Below are 12665 nucleotides of genomic sequence, written 5' to 3'. Positions count from 1 at the left end.
GGCACAGAATCCAAAGAAGTCTCACGGCTCTGAGCTGTGAGCACAGAGCCCAACATGGGGCTCAAACCCACAAACCCTGAGATCATGACCTGAGCTGAAGTCGGATGTTTAACCGACTGAGCCATCTAGGTGCCCCTTAGTTTTTTGTTTATTTGTTTGTTTTTTATAATAGCACCCTACTTTTAGGTACCAATTTCTATGTCAATTATTTGTTGGTACATAATAGTCACTTCCAAACCCAGTGGCTTAAAATGTCCATTATTTTTTATTTCTCACAATTCTGTGAGTTGGCTGGCTCACCTGAGCATTTTCCTGCTCCATGTGGTAGAGATGAGGTCACTCAAGTGGTTGTATTCAGCTGGGAGCTCACCTAGGTGTGGAATGTCCAAGACTATCCTCCAGGGCCTGTCTCTACTTGTCTTCTCATCACTCAGTAGTCAAAACTGAACTTCTCTGTAACATGGCAGCTGGTTCCTGAAAGTGAACATTCCAAAAGACAATCCCCAGTGTGCAAATATTTATCAAGTCTCTGTTTGAGTCATGCTTGCTACTATCTCAGTGGTCAAACCATCAGCTAGCTCATACTCTATGTGGGAGAGGACTAACCACGGGATGAATACTAAGAGGTATGGGTCCTCTGGGGCCATCAAGGTAATAGTATACCATACCAGTGTGATAATGCCATTCCAAGTTTCTTTTTGCTTTGGGGAATAGTCCGTGGAGTGTAGCAGAAGATGTATGCATGCTGTGATGTGGTGAAGACAAAAGGTCTGCAAGACATGGATGTAGACAAGACAATCTTGAAAGATTTGATTTTTCACTACTCAATTAGCCATGCTGGCATTCTAAAGACACAAATTTTCATTTTCCTAGAACACATCCTAATCTAGGATTAAATGGCATTACACTGCAAGTAAGCTTGTATTTCATTGATATCCCCATCACTAGTAAAGAGGCCTACTCTGGCTAACTATTTGGGACTATGAGATTTTCCAATAAAATTTTGTTTTCTTTGCTGTCATTGTTCCTGTTCCTTTTTCCTACAAAGATTCCTTTGGTTACATTGACATTCTGAGAAGAGACAGTTTTGAGCAATTATCCACATGGAAACATGTGCTACTTACAGCAGTCTGCTCTTGCTTATTTCCTATCTTGCTAATTTTGTGAAATTGGTTATTTGTGAATAGTTACTTGATTACAGAAATAACTTACTTAAGCTTAGAATTGTTGTAGACACTTAGACGATTAAGGTCATCTACATGAAATCTGAGTCATTGAGATAAAAAGGGGATATCCAGGCTACCATCTGACTACCAAATATTTATATGTCTGGGAATATCTCTGGGCTTTTGAGTCACATAAAGAAAGTCACTGACAGCTGCCTTATTGAGAGGTTAAAAAGTAGGAGGAACTCCATCCATCAGATTACTCATTCCAGATATCATCCTGAGTCAGGCCTCTTCCAAATATAATTACTACTACCGTCTGTACATTAATCTCTGCTTACACCTTCTATTTTAGATAAATTGTTGCTTCTGGGTCATGGATTCATTTAGATACACTCTTATTTCAGTCCTCTGTGGGTTTCAAAGTAGGATCCACGTATAACACTCATGAAAAAACTTGAAGTGCCATTTTAAAATACAGATTCCTGAGCCTTGCCTCAGACCTACTACATCAGAGTTTCTCAGGTTTGAACTCAGGAATCTGGATTCTTTTTGACAAGTGTCTGTGTTTGTTTCATGTACTCTGAAGTTCAAGGATCACTGTATAAAGGGAAAGACAACAATAAGGTGTAAGATCCAACCTGAGTTAAATAGTATTCGTGTTTGGCTGCTGAGAGGAAGGGGAAGATCTCTTCTGGCAAAATTCAGAACTAAGGTTTGTCCTTGGAGACCTTTTTATCTCCCTTTCATCTTTGCTCCCTCATATTCTTCAATAATTCAACACCAATTGTCATTAGTCCAGCTAACACCATGAGGTAGGCACTGGGCCTCGAGCCTCACAAAATTCTATGGTATAAGGCATAGTATCATCCCCCCATTTTGCAAGTGAGGATATTGAGGTTCATTGAAGTTATGGAATTTGTCTAGAACAGGAGCTAAGTAAGGTAGAGCTAGGATTTGAGTGCACATCTGTTCTACAGTCACTTGCCTGAGAAACTCATTCACATCATAGTGTTGGGGGTATTAGGTTTCAGATGCATGAAAATCCCTGCATCTAGCTGAGGCCATGTCTATTTTTTTTTTAATTGAAATGTAACTAACAATGTTATATTAGTTTCATGTGTCCAACATATTGATTCAACTATTCCACACACTACTCAGCACACACCAGGCTAAGTGTAGTTACTATATATCACCAAAGAATCATTATAATATTTTTAACTACATTCCCTATGCGATAGTTTTCATCTCTCTGCTTATTTACAGAAACTTCAATGCCAGCACCCCTGAGAAGCACTTTTCTCTTTCCTTTTTAATCAACTCGAATTTTCTTTTCGGGGAGTATTTCTTATTTTGAACTAAAGACCGAAAGGCTGATGGCTGGTGTCCTCTCCACCTCCGCCTTCTCTGGAATGTTTATCAGGCAAGATGCCGCCTCTTAGTACACACCTCACTAAATATCTCCTGGAAAAAAATGAGTAGAGGCTGACTTACTGAGAGCCCTTTCTTCCTCATAAATGACTCCATTGGAGCATATGCTTCATGTCCATGTTTTGGTCCCTGTTTGAGCTCCAGCACCTAGAAGAGTGGTTGGTGCACCAGTACTCACTAAATGTTGACTGAATAAATGAATGAACACACTGATTTTTTTTCTCAGTTTTATTGAGAAACAACTGACACACATCACTGTGTAAGTTTAAGGCACACAGCATGACGGTCTGATTTACATATGTTGTAAAATGATTGTTTAACTAACATCCATCTTCTCATATGGATACAATAAAAAAAGAAAAGAAAAAGGAAAATGATGCTCTCCTTGTGATGAGAACTCTTAAGATTTATTATATTATTAACTTTCCTATATATCATACATCAGTGTTAGCTACAGTCATCATGTTGTACCTTACATCCCCAGTACTTATTTATAACTGGAAGTCTGTACTTTCCAACCACCTTTCTCCAATTCTCCCCCACCCCACCCCAGCCTCTGGTTACTAAAAATCAGAACTCTTTTTCTACGAGTTTTGAAATTTTTTATCAAAGATTCTACATATAAGATCATAGAGTAATTGTCTTTCTTTGACTATTTCATTTAGCACAATGTCTTTATGATACATCCTTGTTGTCACAAATGGTAGGCTTTCCTTGTTTTCTTATGGCTGAATAATATCCCATTGTGCATATATACCATGACTTCTTTATCCATTCCTCCATGAAGGGACATGCAGGTTGTCCTCATGTCTTGGCTATTGGAAATAATGCTGCTATGAGCATGGGATTATACACATCTTTTCAAGTTAGTGTTTTCATTTCCTTTGGATATAGTTTGAGAAGTGGAATTTCTGGATTATATGGTAGTTCTATGTTTAATTTTTTGAAGATCCTCCATACTATTTTCCATAATGGTTCCAATTTACAATTTCACCAACAAAGCACATGGGTTCCATTTTCTCCACATTCATGCCAGCATTTTTTATCTCTTGTCTTTAACGATGGCCATTCTAAGAGACGTGAGGTGATATCTTATTGGGGTTTTAATTTGCATTCCCCTAATGGTTAGTAATTTTGAGAGGTTTTTTTTTTTTTAAATGTTTATTTATTTTTGAGAGAGAGAGAGAAAGAGACAGAGTGTGAGCCGGGCAGGGGCAGAGAGAGAGGGAGACACAAAATCTGAAGCAGGCTACGGGCTCTGCGGTCTCAGCACAGAGTACGCTGGAACTCACGCCTCACAAGATCATGACCTGATCCGAAGTCGGGCACTTAACCAACTGAGCCACCCAGGCACCCCGAGCATTTTTTCATGTACCTGTTTGTCTTTTGTATGTGTTTTTTGGAGAAGTATCTGTTCAGGTCCTTTGCCCATTTTGTAATAGGGTTATTTCGTTTTTTGTTTTGTTTTGCTATTGAGTTGCATGAGTTCTTTATATATTTTGATATTAACTAACCCCTCATCAGATATATGCTTTGGAAAATTTTTTTCCCCCATTCTGTTGATTGTCTTTTAAAACTGCATTTTAGGGATGCCTGAGTGGCTCAGTCGGTTAGGCTCCTGACTCTTGGTTTCGGCTCAGGTCATGATATCACAGTTCATGAGATAGAGCCCCACTATCTTGGGATACTTTCTCTCTCTCTCTCTCTCTCTCTTTCTCTCTCTGCCCTTCCCCTGCTCGTGCTCTCTCTCAAAATAAATAAACTTAAAAAAATAAAAAAATAAAAAATGTTATGGCTCTCATCAGAAACTAAGAAGGTGGGAAAGCTAAGATCTGGGTTACAGTTCCCAGGACAGGAAAGTTGCTCTGCTAGATACATCAATCCCATGTCCTGTGCACTGATCAGCTGCAGCTGTGTCCCGACAAGTGACCCAGGAATGGGAATTTTAAGTGCTTCACCACAAATATTTGGCTAAATCCAATAGGGTTCTATAGATATTAAAGCCAAACTATACTTTTCTCATAAGCCTATGTATTCATTCTTTCCCTCATTAAACAAATATTTATTGAGCAACTTCTATGTATAGGCACAACTCTAGGCACTGGGCATATAGTAGTTGACAGAATTATCAAAAGTTCTAGTCATTATAGAGTTTCTTATATTTTGTTTGGGGTTGATGGGGGGGTAGGGGTGGGGAGGAGTTGGCAAAAAGGAAATAAAGACCATGACTAGGTCTGCTAAAGAGAAGAGAACACTCAGACCAACATCAAATGTGTATGCATTGGAGGAGGTCACACATGAGAAAGTTGTACTGTGTGTGGCCTTCCCACACAGGGCTATCACTGTCAAAAGGGCTGCATTTGGGACACACTTGGACTGGGGAAAACAATGATGCCAGGACGGATCAACCCCACCATTCCCCTCTTCCTCTGGATCATGCATTTCTATACTGAATATGAGAATAAAAAGGATGTTTCTTGTTCACTATGAAGCTTGTAGTACAGGTTCTGCTGCTTTGGATTCCATAGACACCATGAACTTGTGCATCACGGCTGACAGGGAATAGGTAACAGGTGCAGAGAGAGAGGATGAAGCTGCCTGCTCTGTGTGGTGGGCAGAATGAAGTGGCATTGTCAGGAAAAACCACATACTTTGCCTCACTCACTCTCCTGGCACAGCCATCTGGCCTGGACTGCAGCTATGTGGGGAGATCCCTGTTCCTTATAGCTTAGGAGGATTCTCCTTTTGGAGACCCCAGATGTGCTTATTTGGGCAATCTCAAACAGGATCTGTCTGGTATCTCCCCCCTCCTCCAATACCTGTGCCTCTGATGCTGGTCCAAGTGTGTTTTTGTGTCATCTCATTTTGTGCCAAGAATGAGATACATAATTCCTAAAATATCATTTGCCCTTCTCCTGAAAACATCTGGATCCACTCCTTTATTTATTTATTTATTTATTATTTTTTAAAGTAATCTCTATACCCAAGTGGGGCTCAAACTCACAGCCTAGAGATGAAGAGTCACATACCCTACCAACTGAGCCAGTCAGGTGCCCTTAGATTTACTCCTTCTTGAAGGACTGATACATTTTTATTAATGCTTTACTCTTTATTTCCTCTTAAAGTGTGAACAATCAAGGGAGAGTTAAATCAGTAAGTTCCTAACACATGCATGTGAATTAATTACTCAGGCACTCGACAGAAGAACTGAGAATAAGGAAACTCTCAAGTCAGGTAAAAAGTGCATATGGGGTGCAGAGAGGTGGGGGATACATGCACACAGCCTGAAATTGCCAAAGCCAAACTCCTCCTTCACTAGTCTTGCTTGGGACACCCCCAAGGTGTGGCAGTTCACCAGTAAGTTGTAGGGATAAGTGCCCAAGCTCTGGAGTTAGCAAAATGGGTTCTAACTCTGACATCATTTCTGCATATCTGAGTTATTGATTCTCTCTGAACCTTAATTTTCTTAGTTGTGAAAAAGAAGAGTGGGGGATAACGACACTTATTCTTTAGCAGTGTCATGAGGATCACATAAGATGATAAACACTGGGTGACTGGCAGTGCCTGACACATAACAAATCCAAGGGCAGTGAGCTTTAGGCTGTGTTTGGAGGATTCCGGGCTTATAGGATGCAAGTCCGAAGACCCCAGGTCACTTCCATCACCACAGTTGCCTTATTCACCTGGAAGGGATTAGGAAGGTGGGGTAGGGGCAAGGCAGGGTCACATAGGTGATGCACTTTGCTGTTCATGCTAGCCTGGCCAAAATCTGCACAGAGATTTCTCTTCCAAACTGAATGGCACTGAGGCATTTATCTCATGGCACAGTGACTTTCATCTCTCACTGCTGCTTCTCCTGGGTGTACACAATCCTGCATGACTGCTAGTTCCTGTTGGGACCTGGAACAGGAGGTGTTATAGGTGGGGATGGAAGAGCACGGTGTGGAGAAGCTTCCGTGGTGCCAGCCGAGCTCCATCAGAGCTGGAAACGCTACCACTCCAACAACAAATATAAAGCCCCTCCCTCACAGTTGACCTTTAGTGTATTCTCCCCTTCCTGCTTCTGCACAATACACCCGCACATGCACATTTTCCCTGCGGATCTATTTGCAAATTTCATCTCACCTTTTGCTCTCAGCTTCATTCAGTCTTTTGCCAAGTAGTGGAGAGCTAATGCGGCATTCAGATTCACCTTTATAAAATAGAAGCCAAAATCTCCGGAATTACCAGCCATCTTCCTAGCTTCTTCTTGCTTTGGCCTCAAACTGTGTCCCTGGGTGGTCTTGTTTATAGACTTGGGGGCTTCCATTAAATCCGTGGCTATGGAGAGAGCATGGGGCAGCCCCGTGGGGCTGCAGAGCAGGAATAGAGCAGTTGAAGCAATAATTCCTCAGGTCGTTACCACTGCAGCAAATAGATTAATCAGTGCCTTCCTTACAAGCCTTGAATATTAGTTTGAAATTAGCTTGGTTAAATACACAGGGCTGGAGTGTGCATGCCAGTGCATACATGAGGCAAAGGGATTTAGTGAGTCTCCTGAGAAATGCTCTTTTCCCTAAGACATACCTTCTCCCTGTGCTCCTGGCTGCCCCAGCAAACCTGGCTTCAAACCTGCCCCAAACCTGGCCTTCCTTAGGGAGAGTGAGCAGGATTTGCTCTTGCCAGCTGGAGGCAGTGGTCATGTATCCATTTTGGCTTCTCCCATAATAACTGAGAGCTGGTAAGAAGTGATTATGTGGGGGCTCTTGAATCAGGTTGCCTGAGCCTGAAATCTCTCTGGGGCACTTGCTCTTCTGCAATTAATCACTGTAAACTTCAGTTTCTTTCTCTGTGAAATGTTAATAATAGTATCTACTTCAGAGGGTTGTAGAAGGGTTAACTGAGGTAATGAACATAAAGTGGCAGCACAATGCCTGGCACATACTAAGTACTTAATAAATGTCAGATGCTATTAATAATCCTCTACATTTTTATAGCACTTAATTATTTTTAAACTATTTTCACATAGTTTCACATGATTCTTCTAACCAACCACCAGGTATAAAATGCAAAGCATGTACTATTATCCTCATTTTTACAGTTATAAAATAGAGTTTGTAAATGATTAAGTGTCATAAATTGTAATTAATGAGAACTTACTCTGGCGTCTTGTCCCCTTTCCAATATCCCTCAGCTGCTTTAAGAAACCAGACTAAGAAAAATCCTCTGTTCACATCAGAAAAAGCAGGAGACTTGAATTACAACATGTGCTTCTCATCAAATAACAACTTCTCTGGGTTTGGTTTTTGCATTTGTGGTCTTAGAGGGCTCCTTCCAGGGTTGATAATCTGTGGTCTTTGTCCCTCCCTTAAAAATGGAGCTGGTTCCAGAGAGTAAATAATAGGCAGTAAGGAGAGATGACCCACTGCTCACTGGTCCCCACTCTCTACTACTCCCGTGACCTTTAGTGTATGTTGCCTGCATTGTAGCTACTTTTGTGAATATGCTATCTTCCAAGTAAAGATGAACTCCAGGAGCATAGAAGAGCCATTTTCCTTTTCTTAAGTTTATTTATTATTTTGAGAGAGACAGAGAGAGAGTGTGAGTGGGGGAGGGGCAGAGAGAGAGGGCGAGAGAGAGAGAGAGAGAGAGACAGAGAGAGAGAGAGACACACAGAGAGAGAGGGAGAATCCCAAGCTGGCTCCGCGCTGACAATGCATAAGCTGATGTGGGGCTCACTCCCACGAACTGTGAGCTCATGACCTGAGCTGAAACCAAGAGTTGGACACTTAACTGAGCCATTCAGGTGCCCTGCACAGAGGAATCATTTGTTTGAATTGTGTTTCCCCTAGAGCAGCTAGCACAATGCTTCCCACACAGTATTCAATACCTACTTGCGGACTCACAATTTTTATAATTTGGGGTTCTCTGGTTCAGGACTAATTAATGCCTGTGTCAAGGTCAGCCTCATTATTCTATCAAGTATTTTGATATTCTTATTAGTCTAGACATTCAAATATTTAAAAAAAAATCTGCAGTTTTCAATGGTTTTACCAAGAGGGTAGGAGGGGAACACATTTCTGTCAACTTACACACTGATAATTGTTTAAAAAAAGGTCAGGGGCATGTGGGTGGCTCAGTCGGTTAAGCATTGGACTTTGGCTCAGGTCATGATCTCACAGTTTGTGGGTTCGAGCTCTGCTTCTGGCTCTGTGCTGACAGCTCACAGCCTGGAGCCTGTCTCTTAGGATTCTGTCTCTCTTTCTCTCTCTGGCCCTCCCCACTCATGCTCTGTCTCTGTCTCCCTCAAAAATAAATAAACATTAAAAAAAAATGGTCATTCACTTCAAAGTTTCCAGGGACACCCATCATAATCATTAGTTATCAAGAAGAACTAAAAAGAAAGTCTCCCTGCATATACCGGCATTGGTCTTTCAAGATCTTAGTTAAAAGCGAGTGTGACTCAGGGTGCCTGGGTGCGTTGAGTGACCTACTCTTGATTTCAACTCAGGTGATGATTTCATGGTTCATGAGTTCGAGCCCTAAATATCGCTCTGTGCTGACAGCACAGAGTCTGCTTGGGATTCTCTCCCTTTCTCTCTGCCTTTCCCCTGTGCTCTCTCTCTCTCTCTCTCTCAAAATAAGTATATAAAAAGTTATAAATAAATAGAAGTCAGTGTGACTCTGAGAGCAAGACATGCACTAGACATCATGGCCTTTCTCCTGTTTTGTAGATTTGGATTCCAAAGCAAATAATTTTGCAGCTTTCATACAAAGCAGGTAATGTTCTCTTCATTAATGGTGGTATTTTTGTATGGCTCCATGGACCATGATCATGAATAATTGAGGGCCTAGACCATAATGCATGCTATAGCCAACAGTGCTTTCCTTTAAAATTAAACTTTATCATGAGATCAGAATTGAACAGTGAACTAACCAGAAGGTAATAAATTTAAAAAAATGACCAGAATATACAAAATAATGACCAGAAAATGACCAGAAATACAAAACTAACCAGAAGATAGTATAAACAATGATAGGCTACTTGGAGGAATACAAACACATATAAGTTAAAGATAAATAACTACATGATATAATAAGATATCAATGCATAATCCTTAACTGTTATTAATGCATACATAATTTAATTCTAGTTCTAGCTTGGAAAGACTGTAAAACAATTAAACCAAAACATTTTCTTAGAGATAAACACATTCCAGGATTCACATTCTGCTTTTCAGTGTATTGGTTCAACATCAAATGCCCTCACAAAGAACTTTACTCCAGGCTGCTTAGCAATTATACCATCTAATATTTAGTTCTTCTGCTAATTCAAAAATTTTGTTAAATTTCAAAATGACTATTTTTCTTTTTTAAATTCTAACAGCAGTAATAAGAACATCCATACCAAGATTTCAAGGTCCTAAGTAAAATCCTTTTCCAAAAAGATATATATATTTTTTTCATCTAACAACTTTTCTTTACATAAGAACCTCTTTTGAAACTTAGGGCTGAACACCAAATTACATGTTAATTTATCTTACTTATTACTTTTTTTATTATAAATTTCCAGCTTGGCCTCTATGAAAGCCCAATGACACAAATCTTCAAAATGTTTTTAGCCTGAACCATTTGAAAGTATATTATAGAAATCATGTCTCATTACCCCTAAATAGTTCAATTTTTCTTGGGGTTAAGCGTCTGACTTGGGCTCAGGTCATGATCTCATGGTTAATGAGTTTGAGCCCTGCATTGGGCTCTATGCTGACAGCTCAGAGCCTGGAATCTGCTTCAGATTCTGTGTCTCCCTCTCTCTCTGCCCCTCCCCCACTCATGCTCTCTCTTTCTCTCTCTGTCTCAAAAAAAAAGTAGTTCATTTTTTCTTAAGAACAAGAGCATGCTGTCTCATAAATACAGTAAAAATTTCAATTGAAGATATTTAATATTCTCACTGTATTATTACTAATAAAAGGTTCATTATCAAATTTTACCAATTATCCAAACAACAACAAGTGTTGGTGAGGATGTAGAGAAAAAGGAACCCTCTTGCACTGTAGGTGGGGATACAAACTGGTGCAGCTACTGTGGACAACGGTATGGAGGTCCCTAAAAAAATTAAAAATAGAACTAGACTAAGAACTAGACTGTGACTTAGTAATTGCACTACTGGGTATTTACCTCAAAATACAAAAACACTAATTAAAAGGGATACACACACTCCTAGGTTTATAGCAACATTATTTATAATAACCAAATATGGAAGCAGCCCAAGTGTCCACCAATAGAGGAATGGATAAAGAAAATGTGGTGCATATATTCCATGGAATAGTATTTAGCCATAAAAAGAATGAAATCTTGCCATTTGCAACAACATGGATAAAACTAATGAGTATAATGTTAAGCGAAATAAGTCAGTCAGAGAAAGACAAATACCATATGATCTCACTCACATGTGGAATTTTAGAAACAAAACAAATGAACAAAGGAAAAAGAGAGAGAGACGGAGAAAGAGAAAGAGGGACAAACCAAGAAACAGCCTCTTAGCTATAGAGAACAAACTGATGGTTACCAGAGGGGAGGTGGGTAGGTGGGGGGGGGGGGTGTAAAATAGGTGATGGGGATTAAAAAGTACACTTCTGTCCCATTAATGTCCATTATGGCAATCCTCCCTGCCCCCATGCGCAATTCAGAATCCAATCTAAGAGAACACATTTCATTTAGTTGTCATGCTTCTTTAGTTTCCTTTAATCTGGAACAATTTCTAAGACTTTCATTGTCTTTTATGACACTGACATTTTAAAGAGTACAGACCAACTGTTGGGAGTTTGTGTGGTGTTTCCTCATGTTTCCATGCAGGTTATATATTTTTAGCAGGTACAGCATGTCAGAAATGCTGTGTCCTTCTATGTGCTTCCAACCAGGAGGCCCATAATGTCAGGTTGTCCCATTGTTGGTGATCTTACTTTTGATCACTTGGTTGAGGTGCTCTGTGTCAGGTTTCTCTTTTGACAGATTATCATTTCCCCCTTTGTATTAACAAGAAGACTGTAGAGATTTATTTCGAGACTATAAAAATATACTGTTGTCTCATCAAACTTTTCACCAATCATTATAGCATCCTGTGATAATTCTTAACCTCATTACTATGGATAACTGCAAAATTTTTTTTTTAATTCTATCATTCTTTCTACATTTATGATGTAATTCTACTGTAAGAAGAGCTTCCCTTTATCCCCTGTTATTTATTTATGTGTTTATGTATTATCAATATGAACCCGTGGGTTTTTATTTTATTCAATGGGTTGTAATAAATTACTGTGATTATCCATTTCAAAGCACAAATTGTAACAGATTTGATCAGACGGAGCCCTTTCAAGTTGGCTCTTGTATCCATTTGACATGTCCTCATCATTTTTCGATTATTTCTTTACCTTGCAGCACAGCAATATGTTCTAAGCTCATCTTGGATTTTCTCTGTCCCAGTCCTGGAATCAACAGTAGTCCCTTTTAGTGGAGAAATGATGCTTAGAATTGCAAATATAGGCATACAATTAGATGGTAAAACACAGACTTTAAAAGATATTCAGTGCTTCCTCTGTTACGTCTAAAGTGCCAGTTTGGGCAAAGCTAACTGTGTCCATAACAAAACAGTGGGCAATCTGTATTGGCTGACCCAGTGCTATAAATCTTAACAAGAATGTAGAGTTCTAGCTTTAAAACAGCTTTTTGGAGGGTAGAAGGGGGGGTGAAGAACATTAAATGTTCACATTGATTATGAGACATCTACTAATTTCAAAAACATCAAGATGTGAAAAAATTTGCATCTTAGAATCAAGAAAATAAGCAGTTTGTTTCAAAGAAGAGCATATCATTATGGCTTCATGCAGAATCATTCAAATGATTTAGGGAAAGCATTAATAATGTTGTAAACTGCTTTGTTTATATTTCCCCTCTCTCGTTATCGTTAACTATACTTTCTTTTATTTTCAGTAGGCTCTAATAAAAGTATAGGAGCTAGGCCAAATGAGTCTATTTTATTTTTTACAGATACATGAAAAATGAAAAGAAATCACAGCCAGAGTTTCTCTT

The 12665-nt window shown here is 39.5% G+C and overlaps 1 protein-coding gene across 1 annotated transcript in view; it reads right to left on the bottom strand.

Annotated features, from left to right (window-relative positions):
- Positions 1-336, bottom strand: part of GAP43 (growth associated protein 43) — a 128020-nt gene extending 127684 nt beyond the window's left edge. The window contains exon 1 of the mRNA XM_040485012.1: positions 301-336. Within this exon, the coding sequence (XP_040340946.1) occupies positions 301-321 (21 nt within the window). The 5' untranslated portion in view covers positions 322-336. The remainder of the gene's footprint in view (positions 1-300) is intronic.
- Between the last annotated feature and the right edge of the window lie 12329 nt (positions 337-12665).

This window comes from Herpailurus yagouaroundi, unplaced genomic scaffold, assembly GCF_014898765.1.
Source record: "Herpailurus yagouaroundi ecotype Mexico unplaced genomic scaffold, PumYag 162, whole genome shotgun sequence".
Classification (NCBI taxonomy): domain Eukaryota; kingdom Metazoa; phylum Chordata; class Mammalia; order Carnivora; family Felidae; genus Herpailurus; species Herpailurus yagouaroundi.
The sequence above is the reverse complement of the archived record's forward strand: the minus strand, read 5'-3'. Positions and strand labels throughout refer to the sequence as shown.